The sequence below is a fragment of the Solea solea genome, chromosome 8 (assembly GCF_958295425.1).
Source record: "Solea solea chromosome 8, fSolSol10.1, whole genome shotgun sequence".
Taxonomy (NCBI): domain Eukaryota; kingdom Metazoa; phylum Chordata; class Actinopteri; order Pleuronectiformes; family Soleidae; genus Solea; species Solea solea.
The window spans coordinates 16,154,352-16,167,654 of NC_081141.1; the positions used below are offsets into that span (position 1 = coordinate 16,154,352).

A 13,303-nucleotide genomic window follows, 5' to 3' on the forward strand; every position below is an offset into this window, starting at 1 on the left:
GTTCAAGTGATAGAACACAAATGAAGAGCGTGTACCGGCTTTGTTATGAGTTCTCCCACCAGGCCAAGTATTCAGTCTACAAATAAGGTTTGGTGGTAGAGATAAATTGTTTATACAGTAGCAGGTGTTTTGTTCCCAGGCTCAGCACTGATAATGTCTAATGTGTCCACTTTTCTTTTTTTTTTCAGATTCAACACACACACACACAGTATCTAAAAAAAAAAAAAAAAAAGCCGTTTCCTCCTCCCGTCCATGAAAACAAACAGGTCTATTAAAACACTTCAACGTCCCTGGGCATCAGACGACCAGTGACGTGGATGTCAAACTTCCTGACTTCTTGCCCTCGTTATGCTTCACCTGTCGACCCAGAAAGACGAGGAGAACGTCGTCAGAAAACTGACCTTTTGCTTTCAAAACACAACCTGTTATACCCTATTGATATTGACCATATTATCAGAGAATTTCAGAGAATGAACTATTGCTCCACAATAATTAAATACATATGCATGTTCTCGGTGTCTAAGGACATCTGGGGACTTCAGAGATTGATAACCAGTGATAGAAATACTGTGTGTTACTATACCTGAGTAAACCAAAAGGAGAAAAGGGAAATTTCTATCCTCGCCTGTTTTCGTTGTTGTTTGACAGATAACACCATGCTAACGATGATTCCATGTACACAGATTCCATTGATCCCCTTCAGCAAATCCTTGACTACACATACTGTACACCAAATGGGATGATGATTCAGTAGCTTGTCCCCTTTCAAAGGACTATAAAAATGGATTTACGATGATATAAATGATTGTTTTCCTCCAGTCCAACATTCGAAAATGAGCCCAAGAAAGATTAAAAGCCATTTCTAAACATTCATTTTTGCACTTAAATACACATTTAGGACTTGCTTTGCGAGTATTACGGTCTTAACAGGGCCAATCGGGGTTAAAGGGTTCAATTGAGATTGAGAAAAAGACACTGAAGAGCAGTGAATGGCCCTCTTTATTGCAGATTAGAGGTGAGTCTAGAGTGAGAAAGCTTGGGCGTTTTGCAGCCTGTGGAGTGAAGCTGCAGACACTGAAAATGCAATGGTCGTTTCATTTTCTGGCAAACACACTTTGTCAGTGCATTTGTTCTCAACTCTCCACTCAACTGTCACTAATGCATCAACAAGAAGAGCTATTGCAACATTCATCCTCGTGCTAAAAGCACCACTGACAAAGGAAAGAAATGGGGGGGAAAATCAAATAATCAATATCTTCTATCGCTGCCATAAAATGATAAACAGTGAAGGCACAAGGCTGATTCTCTTCTGCATTTTTCTTTTTGTCAACAGAGCCCATAAAAGCACCAAAACAAACACTGATCTGACTGAAAAGCCTTTTATTTTTCTGTGCAAATAGAGCTAAAAAAAAGAAAAAGAAAAAGAAAAACACTCTTACAAACCACAAGGTTGCTTTGGGATACTCAGAAGAGCACTTTGATCAATCCATGGCTGTATATACACAACTTGATTATCGTTCCTAAAAGAGTTAACAGTAATATTTAGCCGTTTTTAATATTTAAAAGCATATTTATCTTCAGTAGAGGAATAAAATTATCTTAGAGCTGTTTTCATTCAAGGGAAGACGGAGTAACACAGTTTTGTTTTGGGTTAAATGGGATGTGACCTGCGCCTGACAATGAGACATTTACGCAGGATGACATCATGACGAGTTGATGATCAACTATGACAGTGGTATTATACTTCAGTGGACCGTTCCAGTGACTCACAGAAGGAAACTCACAGGAGTAATTGATAACATTAAAGCCAGCTGCTGCTGTGCACGCTGGCTCACTCACACGCTTTACTGGGACGCTTAATGAAAGAATGAAATAAACGCGGAGGCATTTTCTACTAAACTTATTTTCACTTTTTACTGCAAGGACAAGCCAGTTTAAAAAAAAAAGAAAAGAAAAAAGTCATAGTAATGAGGAAACTTTGGTTATTCAAGCCAGTCACAACGGAGCCTCAGGTTCACAATGGTTCTTGTTTTAGTATTTTGCGTCGCTCATTCATACTGAACTGCATACCACACTGTTTTCCCAAGATCATGCTCTGAATACTGAATAGCTGCCACATAATGTGGACTGAAAGCATTATGTGCGCTACCACAACGGCATTTTTCCCCCCTCTCCAAAGATCCATTATCTTATCTCTCTGCAGAGCATAAACAATGTAGGGTTTTGTCCATTTGCATGTTCACGTGTGCCATTTATTTGTTTGGCTCGTGCTGCGTTCACACGCTGGTGTTTTGGGGCATTTCAGTATATCCTGGATCTACAATGCATGTTTTCCTCTGTGAACAGAGATGTCTCTGCCATCGCTGCACTGAACTGGGTTATCTCTATATGGGCAACCAGAAAAGTCACCCCTGTGAGAAAACACACACTCACTGCAAAGAGGAAAAGGAGTGGGAGGATGTGGACGTGACGGTAAGAGCTTTTCCCAGTTTCTCCTTCTTTTTGCTTACATGAGGTCACTGAAGCACCAGGCTTTACAATTGATGTGAGCATGCCTGCCACTCCAATAATGATGATGTCATCCCACAGGCCACAATAAATGAGAGCGAGAGAGCATTTCTGACCCAAATGAAAATGGAACTTTATTTTATTGTGACAATACACTGGCATATAATGATTATTACTGACAAAATTAGATGACATGGTTGGTATTTCACAGTTTTACAAAAACAAAACTCTTTATCTTATAAGTATACACGTTTTAAACGTACATACTCAGTGATCTCAGTGTCTTTATGCCTGCTGAGCCGCAGCCCTGGCAGCTAACCTTTCCTGTTTCTCCTGTTCAGCAATGGCCTTCAACTCCTTTTCTCTTTGGCTCAGCTGCGTCCTCTCAGCCTCCCAGACCTGCAGCCGTTCCTCGTACTCCTCCAAGTCCACTTTCTCTGCAGCGGCCAGGTTCTGCTGGGCAAAATCGGTCACTATATCCTTGAAGGAGGCAGATTCCACTTTACCCTGAGACTCCAGCAGGCTGTTTAGTTCCTGGAGAGTCAAGGAAACAAGGAACAAGAGTGACCTCACTTCTTCCTTTAAAGGACTTACAGTAAGTAACACAATTAAATACAAATTTGAAGCTTCTCTGAAAAAAAGAAGTATTTCAAGCCGTTTCATTGAATCACTGATTGTCAAAAAATAATTCTTAATTTGTGGAAAAGTATTGATTCATTCATTCATTGATACAGCTCTTGTTGAGCACCTCTATCCACCGTCACCAGTTGAATGCCTTGGTTTACTGCTTGAAAATAGAGGTTCATGTTATGAAAGGCCAACGTGATGTCTTGATATTTGCTGACTCAAATCTAATCTAATCTGTTTGTCTGCAAGTCCAGGTCAGACTCACGATTTCCCTTATGGTATTCCTAACATATCACAAACACAATGCTTCTTTTTTTTAGATATAAGTGACCTTCTCCAAGTGAGAATTAGGGCCACATTTGAAGGATTGCATTTTCAAGAAGATAAACACCCCAAAAATACAATACCAGCATCTGTCATCACCTGCTGTAGATGCTACTGCTTATTAAGTGTTGGCTGTTCTCCAGATATTAAGAGATGTGATAGACCGTGACTGTCACATGAAACTATTTACATAAACTAAACTGCTGTGAAAATAATGATAACATTAGATGCACTTTGGTTGTGACAGGAAATCCTGTCCATTACTCGTTTACTGACTCGTCTCCGAGTAGGAAAAAAAAATTGTAAACACAGCTGCAGTGAGAAACAAACACCCACCTTGAATCTGCTGATATACTGAGGGAGCTGAGCCCGCTCAGCCTCATCCTCTTCATCCACTGCGTCTTCTGTCTTCTTGTCCTCCTCACCTTCGGACTCCTCTCCAGAGGATTCAGAGTCTGAGGTGGAGGACAGTTCCTGCAGCACGTCGTTCACGTAGTCCAGCTGAAAATTAATTGAAATGAATGTAACAAATTCGGAATGATATTTCTCCTTTCTTATGTCTGCAAAGTCCTCTGCAATATAGCCGGAGTCTTTGGGTGTTATTAAATTACCTGAGCGACAGTTTAATATTGAATATCAATCATAACACAATTGCAGAACAGCCATGTGATGATGAAAGAGGCTGATAATCTTACATGACAACTCACTTCTTCATCGTAGGAAGAGGTGGGATTAACGGCGACCTGAGGCAGTGACCAGCACACCTTAATGCGAGATGTAATATTTCCTCTCTGTCCTGTGGTGTTATCTCTTCCGTCTACATTATTGCCGCGCCGCCGTCTCACTGGCCGTTTCATTCATGTTGCAGTAATTCTGACAGACATGTTCGGAGCTACAGGCTCTTCAAAATCTCATTAGACGTGAACGAGATCTTACCTATTGAACTGGACAGCGCAGGCCACATTAGAGGCGCTGCAGGTCGGCTGTGTGTGTGTCATGCATATATGTAAAAATAACAATATGACAGCATGTGTGCTCCATCTCAGATGATGGACCACACGTCTGTGTCCTGGAGAGTAACAAGGGCCTGTCTCTCCTGTTTGTGTGGTTGAGACAATGCAGTATTTCTTTTTTTAAACACAAGAAAAAGCTCTCACAATAATAATCTAACGCTTCAGGAAATTAGTTAGTTTGAAGTGAAACCCACAGTCGCAGCAGATCTATGACAGAATTTTAAATGAGTGCAGGGAGAAATGCAGTGTGACAGGGTGTACTTTTTTTTAGCTGTATTCTTCTTTTCCGTCTGTATGCTGTCACTGATTTTAAGTCATGTTTGTTGTATGTCCAAAATGGGATTTGTCTTACTGCTCAGAAAGAACTCTTTTTCTTGCATTTGAATAGACATAAACAAAAGGATAAAGGAGGAAACTGCTAATATAATATTGTAGCATTCTTTCATCCTATGAGTCCTGGTTCTGATGCCTCAATTAAGGACATGTATATAATATACAAAAGGGATAACATGCTGTGTGAAACCCCACAGATGAGTGTGATATTACAAACTGAATCGGCTGTGACTTAATCAAGCAGACTGTAGAAAACACTGTTTTGTAGGCCAATACTAGTCACATCCAAGTTATATTTTTCCTTTTGTGTGGTGCCCATACCTGGCACCACACTACGAGGACAGCATTTTTTGCATTTTACAACAGACCTTTGAATGCCCATGTCCTTACTGTGTCTTTGGACAGCTTGATGTCACCAGAAGCAGCAGCAGATACTTTCTCCATGACAGCCAGTGCTCGGCCCAGATATCCCCGACCCCAGAAGAGAGGCATACCTCTGAACACAGCATGTATGCCCTTTAAAAACTCTACTTTGCCTATGGTGGAAAAGCAGAGGAAAATAAATAAGACAAAGTAGCATAATTAGAGCAATTTAATCACAGTATGGGAAAAAAACAAACCTACACACCTAAGAGAGTGTTTCCAAGTAGCTGAGCATTGAGGCCGACTGTGTTTTCTTGATTTAGTCCACAGATGAGCAGTGATGCTCCCAGTGCTCGCTGCTGTGACACCTGCAAGGTCCGCATTTCAATTTATTTGGATTCAAAATTAAACGACAGTAAACCGTGGTTTTGACTAGAGCTTTCAGACTTTACTCAGAGAGAACTTGAGTTAATCGGTGACTGCATTTACAAGACTAAGAATATTCGAAACACCATCCATGTTTCTACGGTTGTGGTTTTACTCACAGTGAGCTGTGGTCTGGTGGAGAGGAACGTGCCCAGAGTGTACAGAGAGAGAATCTGTGTGGAGGGAAGGTCAAAGGCCTCCTGAAGCATCACCTCTTCAACCACAGAGCACGCGTCTGTACAACAAACACAACACGTCACAAGTATATAATCATTTTGGCAGCTGTACCAAATGCTTGTTCAGATACTCGAATGTAAAATAACATTTTTAAAAAAGGTGAGAGCGGTGGAAAAGCTTTTCCTCCATCTTAGAAAAAAAGACCAAAGGGTATATGTGAATGGATTTAAGGTTTCATGTGCTTTCTTTGTCTAGATCTGCCTCCTATCACCCCCAAAATAATAGCACAGTTAATAATTAATAATAAATGTTTGAGTTGTAGAAAAAGAAGTAAATCACATAGAAAAAAAGAGGGAGAGAGGGGAGCAGGGAGTTTATTCTCCATACCCAAACCACATGTATGGATTGCAGTGACAACAAAATGAACAATTATATTTTTCCCACGTTCATCTGCCTGATTTTGTTTATTTGTTTCCATAATTTCTTCATGGATTTGATCAACTATAGTTTGAAAGTATTTCTTTTATGTATTCAAATGTGTGGGACTTCACATTGACAACAGGGGCCAACAAATCACTACAAATGTGTGAAGATGTCCAAAAAAAAAAATGTATTTGTTGATTTGTTCATACACTACTCTTATGTGAACCTGAGATGGTAAAAATTATGTTGTAATGTGGAATGTGTCTGAGCACCGTCAAAAAAGAGAGTCAGTGAATCCAACCATTGAAGCAACAAGAATGTGTCAACACTGTAAAGTCATTACTCTGAAGAATATGGTTTTTGGTACAAGGGTCAATTCAGTGCTGGTTTTGATTTTTAATGCGATTTTGAAAAATAAATAAATTGCCAGATTAACGATTTACTGTATACAGCTATTACAGAAATATACCCCCTTCTACAAACAATGTAATGCTTCCAAAATGATTTGATTGACTTGACATTTATTTCCACTCCTGGCAACAATCAAAAAAACAAGAATGTGTTTGGAAATCTGCAAGACCTTGTACTTTATTTCACTTATTTTGCTGAGCCTTGTTTTTCCTAAATCTGTCATTGGGAGACAGTTTTTTTGGTTGTTTTTTTTTAAGACAAGGGCTTACTTTGAAAGTCTCCATCCTTAATGTAAGAATCTATGAGCAGATTGAAGGTGAAGTCATCTGGGAATATTCCAAACTGGACCTACACACACACGCACACACACACTCACACACTTAGTTTGAACAGTCACATCATATGCATAACAATAAGATTTTTCCACATTGTTTATCTGTGCTCTGTTTACTCTACATGATTATATATGAAGTGATATATGTAATAAATATCTCACAACAATAACAACTGTGGATACCTATTGCATTACTGACACCAATCTAAACAACTGCAGAGGTGGCCATACAGGCAGCGTATACCCTGCTGTATCCTCAATGTAAACACATCATCGCCTGGTTGAGGCCTCTGCTTTTTAAAATAACGCAGCGTATACCAGATACTACGGCACATTCAAGAACAATACGCACGTTTGTACTGAAACTGTCAAACATGTTTGATGTTATTTGTTCTGCTCGCATCAGTTTAAAAAGGCATCTGTGTTGTTCAGATGGGGATCTATAATCGCTCACACTGGCAGATAAGTGGAGCCGTCAGCCCCAATCAGGAGACTGGGATTAGATTTCCCCCTCTCGTTTCGATGATGAGCCTCATCTGCATACCAGAGAGAGTAGAACATGTTGTGCACCTTGTTTTTAATCGTGTACAAGGCCTTCTCCCTGGCTCCGTACTTCAGACACTGCCTGACCCAGCTGTGAGTGGTCCAGTCTCGAAGATACCAACAATTTGGACTGTGACGGAACCTGGGGGGGAGGGGAAGACATCATTTTTCAAAAATCTGCTGTCAAATATTTAGCAGCAAAATCTACACAACAACTAAAATGCAAGAGACATCAAAATCACTTGAATATGTTAAAGCTGGAGGATCTAATCTTCGCTCTTGATGTTTTTATTCTGCCTCTGTGTGGTCTTTGTGGAAAAACAAAATGATGTACCATTATTTTATGATGCCTTCTTCTATTCTTCTATTTCTATTAACATTTGTACAGTCTGCACATAGTGAAGCACGATATATAGGACTTTTGGATACCACTGTTACCGATTCCTAGTTTTGACAATAATTATTCCAACATTCTTAAAGTAAAAGATTCTTTGTGTGCAATTGGGGGAAAAACACTAAAGTGTAGACTCCAGAGAAAGGAGTAAACAGGAAAGGTCTGGAGTTGCCCTGAACAAAGACAAGCATGTGACTGAACATAAACAACATAAAAAAAAGCAAACAATTCATTCCAAGAAAAGCACAGAAGTTGGTACCAAGGTTGAAAAGTAAGGCAACAGGAGAGATATCTGATACACTAATGCAGACGCAGCCAGTTTCTTCTTACTTGTAAAGGTAATATTCTGCCGTATCAACTTCCTCCTGAGACGATATGTTGTCAACAAACTGAAACACAAGCAGAGAAAAAAATAAATAACAAACTATACAAATGACATATATTCCATTTAAAAATGGATTCAGCTTACCCGCGACACAGTTAGAGAGCTGACTGGGAGTTTCCTCTCATATATTCTGTCCATAGTGGCAGCCAGTTCAGCTGAAAGATGAAGAAAATATATATGTTTTATCATGTGACAAACAAACTAAATCAAAATAACTTGTGTCACAACATGCCCAAGGCGAAAAAAGCAAAATCTATTTGTGTCATATATTCAAATGCTTTATCATCCCTGCTAATCAATTACATTTTTAAAACATCTGTGTCAGCAATGACGATAATTAAATAAATAAATAATGAGCTATGATACTCTGTGTGTAATAATTATCCCTTCACTACTGAACAGTCACCAAATCAAGGAGGCTGCAGCGTTACACTGCCATCGTGTGTTGATCAAATGCATACACATGAACAGCTGATACTGAGCACTGAAGTTATTCATGCATCTAAAAAGGACGTCTGTTTTATACAAAACTAAACACACAAAAAGCAGAACAAGTATAATATCAAGGAGTATCTACTTAAATAAAAAACAGAAAATATTCACATTTAAGAAGCTGAAAAATCAGGGGAAAAAAACCCTCAAACCAATTAATTTAGTAATACATTAATTGTTCCAGCCCTACTTCACTTGTCTTCTATTATGCATACACTGAAAACAGATTAGGTGGCTGCTGTGTTACTAACTGAAGGAGCCTCATGGATGAGAGGTGATACGTCTTCAAAGAACCTTCAAGTCCAGTTGCTATTGATTCAGTGACCCTTGGATAACTACAGTATTTCCTGGATGAATGAGAATCTACACTGACATCTAGGTGACGGTACACACCAAACACTTCAAAACCAGTTTATGTGATTGGTCAATAGGCCAATCATGTGATAGATGTCTCAGGTGCAGGTCAGACACCTCAATTAGTTCCACAGTCACATCAAACTGTGGAATCTCAGTGACTTTAACTGTGGTTAGACAAGATGTTAAAGTAGTTCTCTCACGGTTAATCAGTTGGGATTTTCATACACTTGTCCCGTGATGTCATCTAGACAAAACACAATGTTGACGCCACTGCTATAAGTTTTTTCTAACTAATTAATGTATTTAATGTATTTTTTTTGGCATACAAATGTTTAAAGGTTTACGATTTGCCCGATATCCTTTGCGATTTAATAATTGTTTTGTTCCAATTTGGTCATGATAATTACTGGGATAAAGTGGTATAAATAACTCAAAATCACAATTCAAAATAATTTAATTATTTCCGATTATTGGGCTACACGGTGATGTAGTGGTTAGCACTCTCGCCTTGCAGTGAGAAGACCCGGGTTTGAGCCCCGGTTGGAACAAGGGCCTTTCTGCATGGAGTTTGCATGTTCTCCCCGTGCGTGCGTGGGTTCTCTCCGGGTTCTCCGGCTTCCTCCCACAGTCCAAAAACATGCAATGTGGGGATTAGGTAAATTGGACACTCTAAATTGACCATAGGAGTGAGTGTGAGAGTGAATGGTTGTTTGTCTCTATCTGTGTCTGGCCCTGCGATGGACTGGCGAACTGTCCAGGGTGTACCCCGCCTATCGCCCGATGTAGCTGAGATTGGCACAGCACCCCCGCTACCCTCTGGTGGAGGATAAAGCGGTAGATGATGACTGACTATCTCCGATTATTCCATCTTTTATGCAAATTAGAAAATGCAACTCATAGCTTTATGTTCTTATCCTTGCAGTAGAATAAAGTAGTTACTGTTTTGATTGTGATGTGTGGCAATACAGGCTACACAGTAAATATTGAACTGAATTTTGAGTTAAAAAGATATTTTTTTAGATATATTTAGAAAATTATTTATTTGAGGTAAAACATTCAAAGCTGTTATACACTCACCTGCCACTTCTTACAAACACATAATACCTAACCTGTTGTGTGTTTAGAAATGTTCTTTGCATTCCTTGTTTGTAACCTTGTTTATTTACTGTTGCCCTCCTCTCATTTAGCACCAGTCTGGCCACACTTCTCTGGCATCAACAAGGCATTTATGCTGAGACAACTGCTGATTCCTGTAAATTATCTCTTTTCAGGCCATTTCTCTCTAACCCGAAGAGGTGCTTGTGTATGAAAATCCCTGATCAACTGCTCAGTAGTTTCTGAAATACTTAGATCAGAGCTTCTGGCATCAACAACCCTGTAATGTTTCATGAATCACCTATTTTCCTCATTACTTATTTTCCAGGTCATTTTCACCATGTCTACATGCCTGAATCCATGGAGTTGCTGGCTAAGATATTTGCCTCAACGAGCAACTGAACATGTGCATTAACAGAAGTTTTGTATTATATCTCAAGAAGGGTTTGTGTAATCATATAGTCATGGAATGATTTTAAAGCTTTATGTCAAGTTTATCCTGAGCAAAATAATTTTGATTAACAATATTATTGCGATGACTGAAAATGTTTTTGTTTATTTTTTTAGATTCTTAAACAGGTCCAGCCTTCTGTCTGCACTTACGGTGGCCAGAGACATTGCAGATAGGATACATATTTTTTTAGTGAAAAATAAATTAATGGATCATAGATGATGAATGAATGAATAAATAAATTAATAAGTCATGAGGAAAGATTCAGCTCTTCAGAGGCACATTAATAGATCACAAGCATTGTATGCTGGTGAGACAGAATTTTCCAAGTCAAACATGTGAATTATTGATGTTTTTCTTCATTCACAATTAACACGATAATATAAATTCACCAGGATTAACTTATTGCAAGTGCTTTTAATAATATCGTATTATTGTCACACCACTAAATGCTAAAACACTATATCAATATTCCGTATATTGAATCTCTTTTTATTGTTAATGAAGAAAATGACGTAATGACGAATTGGAATTGACTTGCCCAGCCCAATTGTTGTCAATCACAAGCTCAATGTCTTTCCGTGGCCTCCTCAGTCTCTAAGGCTGTGTATTGGCAAGATTATGGTAATATGATACACATCCTGACACCTGGGTGACAAGCACATCCATCCATCTCATACCGCTTCGTCAGAAGAGGCGCTGGTGCCAATCCCAGATGACGGCGGGCGAAAGGCGGGGTACACCCTGGATTGGACGCCGGCCCATCACAGGGCCACACAGAGACATACAACCATCTACTCTCACACCTACGGTCAATTTAAAGTGTCCAATTTGCCTAATCCCCAAATCTACATGTTACCTGAATGCAGGAAACCGGAGAACCCTGAGCACACACACTTTCCAATACATTGGAGGTACCGTGAGCAAGGTGATTTCAACCCAATTTTTTTTCTAATTTTCTAATTTAAGAAAAACTCTCATAGTAAAACCTACCCAGTTTTATGATGAGACAATACACAGTTTCCTTGTCTATTAAAGAGTGCAAAAGCGGGTTGAAAACTTGCTACCTGTGGTGGTCGGAGGATTAAATACAACACATAGAGTATAGAGTATCATGACCATGACATGTCACACAATCTGTCTCCACACCTACAATTTAGTGATGTGGTATTCTGGTACAACAGGAGATTGACATCACTATGGACCACAATCTCACAGACAAGAGTCAATGAGCCAAACCATGCTGGGTTGTCCTGACATTTGCCAAACCAGGCAGTAGTAAGGGCCAAATGTAAGCTCAGCCCATCATGGTGTACCTAATCAACTGCTAATGTCTGGTGGTGTGGTGTGGTGATAGGGAACATAACATGTTATAGAACTTACCCAGCGAGTGAGGATGTTTGTCCCTCGCCTCCCACACTGTGTTGTCGCTGTAAGCTGCTGACAACAACCATCTTCTGGCTGCAAAACACAAAACTCAGTCCATCAGGTCAAATGGAGGAAGTCACACTGACACTGACACACTCACACGTCGTGTACGAGCAGGACAAAATATACACGCTTCACAAACTCCAAACGACATAATAACTGTGTTTTAACACCTCAGGGTGTCAATGAGCCGTGAATTTACCTGAAAAAGACGGAGAAAAACGTTTAACTTTGACAACTGCAGTCACACATCGCTTCAACACGGAGGTCGCCATCTTTGGACGATACCATTGTGGAGCTGCGAGCGGGGGGGTAGTAACACGATTGCGCTGCATGTCTCCTTGAGTTCGAGATTTCTGACGTAGAGGGTCATACCAAAAGCGAGAATCGATGGGTAATATCACGTCGCTTGGTAATGATGTATTTTTAATAATTTTTTAATAGTTTTTTTCGTCAAAATATTAAATATCTTTATGTATAAATAAATAAATAAACGTTTTTAGTTTAGCACTCATTTTCTTTAGCACGTGAGCCCCAGTGACGTCAACATTTTGGCACCTGAAGCACATGAACCATAACTGCCTCGCTGAATTGCACTTTGTTTGCCTTTTAAACTGGAATACAATGTAAGCTGTTATTACTTTTCTTTTTCTCCCCGTGGTACATGCTGTCTATAATTTGTCATGTGTAAAAGTTCATGTTTATTAATGTTCAAAGTTACAAGGCCCTATTTATATAAACGCGGAATGTACACTTATTAAGGTTATTCAAAAATGTTTTAATCAAATTTGACCAGTCCTCTTGGGTTTTCGTTCTCCTTATCTAGTCAATCCAAATTCAATATATAGAAAATATTTGCCCGCAAATCACAAGGTTTCATCACAACATTTCACTTCAGTTTAGAATAAAAACCTTAGTAAATGTAAAATATGGTTAAAGTGAGTAATATTTCTGTCTGAATTACAAAAACATTCCGACAAACTCTTTTGACATAAAACCTAAAATGCTATACAACTCTAAACACACTGGCATGAGTAAAACATACATTTATTGTCACATCTATGATGAATGGGGGCTAAACTGGTGGATACCAGGAAGAGCATTTAAGCTGGAGCAATTTTGTGACAATTAATTGTTGAATAATTTTAAAGTGATTATATGTATTTGGCTGATAAATTACAGCAGACAATAGAGGGTGCTGTTTATTTAGAGAAGGAGA

General features: G+C 39.2%; 1 protein-coding gene across 1 annotated transcript; it reads right to left on the reverse strand.

The window, feature by feature from the left end:
• Positions 1 to 2,616: 2,616 nt before the first annotated feature.
• On the reverse strand, positions 2,617 to 12,396 carry mrps27 (mitochondrial ribosomal protein S27). Its single transcript, XM_058635085.1, has 11 exons — positions 12,287 to 12,396; positions 12,040 to 12,117; positions 8,346 to 8,416; positions 8,207 to 8,265; positions 7,510 to 7,624; positions 6,875 to 6,953; positions 5,714 to 5,829; positions 5,434 to 5,536; positions 5,196 to 5,341; positions 3,796 to 3,960; positions 2,617 to 3,042 (listed from the first exon to the last, which is right to left on the reverse strand). The coding sequence occupies exons 1-11, from the start codon at positions 12,357 to 12,359 to the stop codon at positions 2,794 to 2,796; spliced, it is 1,254 nt and encodes a 417-aa protein (XP_058491068.1). The 5' UTR covers positions 12,360 to 12,396; the 3' UTR covers positions 2,617 to 2,793.
• Positions 12,397 to 13,303: the final 907 nt, after the last annotated feature.

Bases quoted from the DNA above. Each gene is read 5' to 3' on its own strand.
- mrps27 (XM_058635085.1), bottom strand. From the start codon at position 12,359: ATGGCGACCTCCGTGTTGAAGCGATGTGTGACTGCAGTTGTCAAAGTT. The intron at 8,417-12,039 runs GTAAGTTCTATA...TTCATCTTTCAG, and splicing joins CAAACATCCTCACTCGCTGG to CTGAACTGGCTGCCACTATG. The intron at 8,266-8,345 runs GTAAGCTGAATC...CTTGTGTTTCAG, and splicing joins GCTCTCTAACTGTGTCGCGG to TTTGTTGACAACATATCGTC.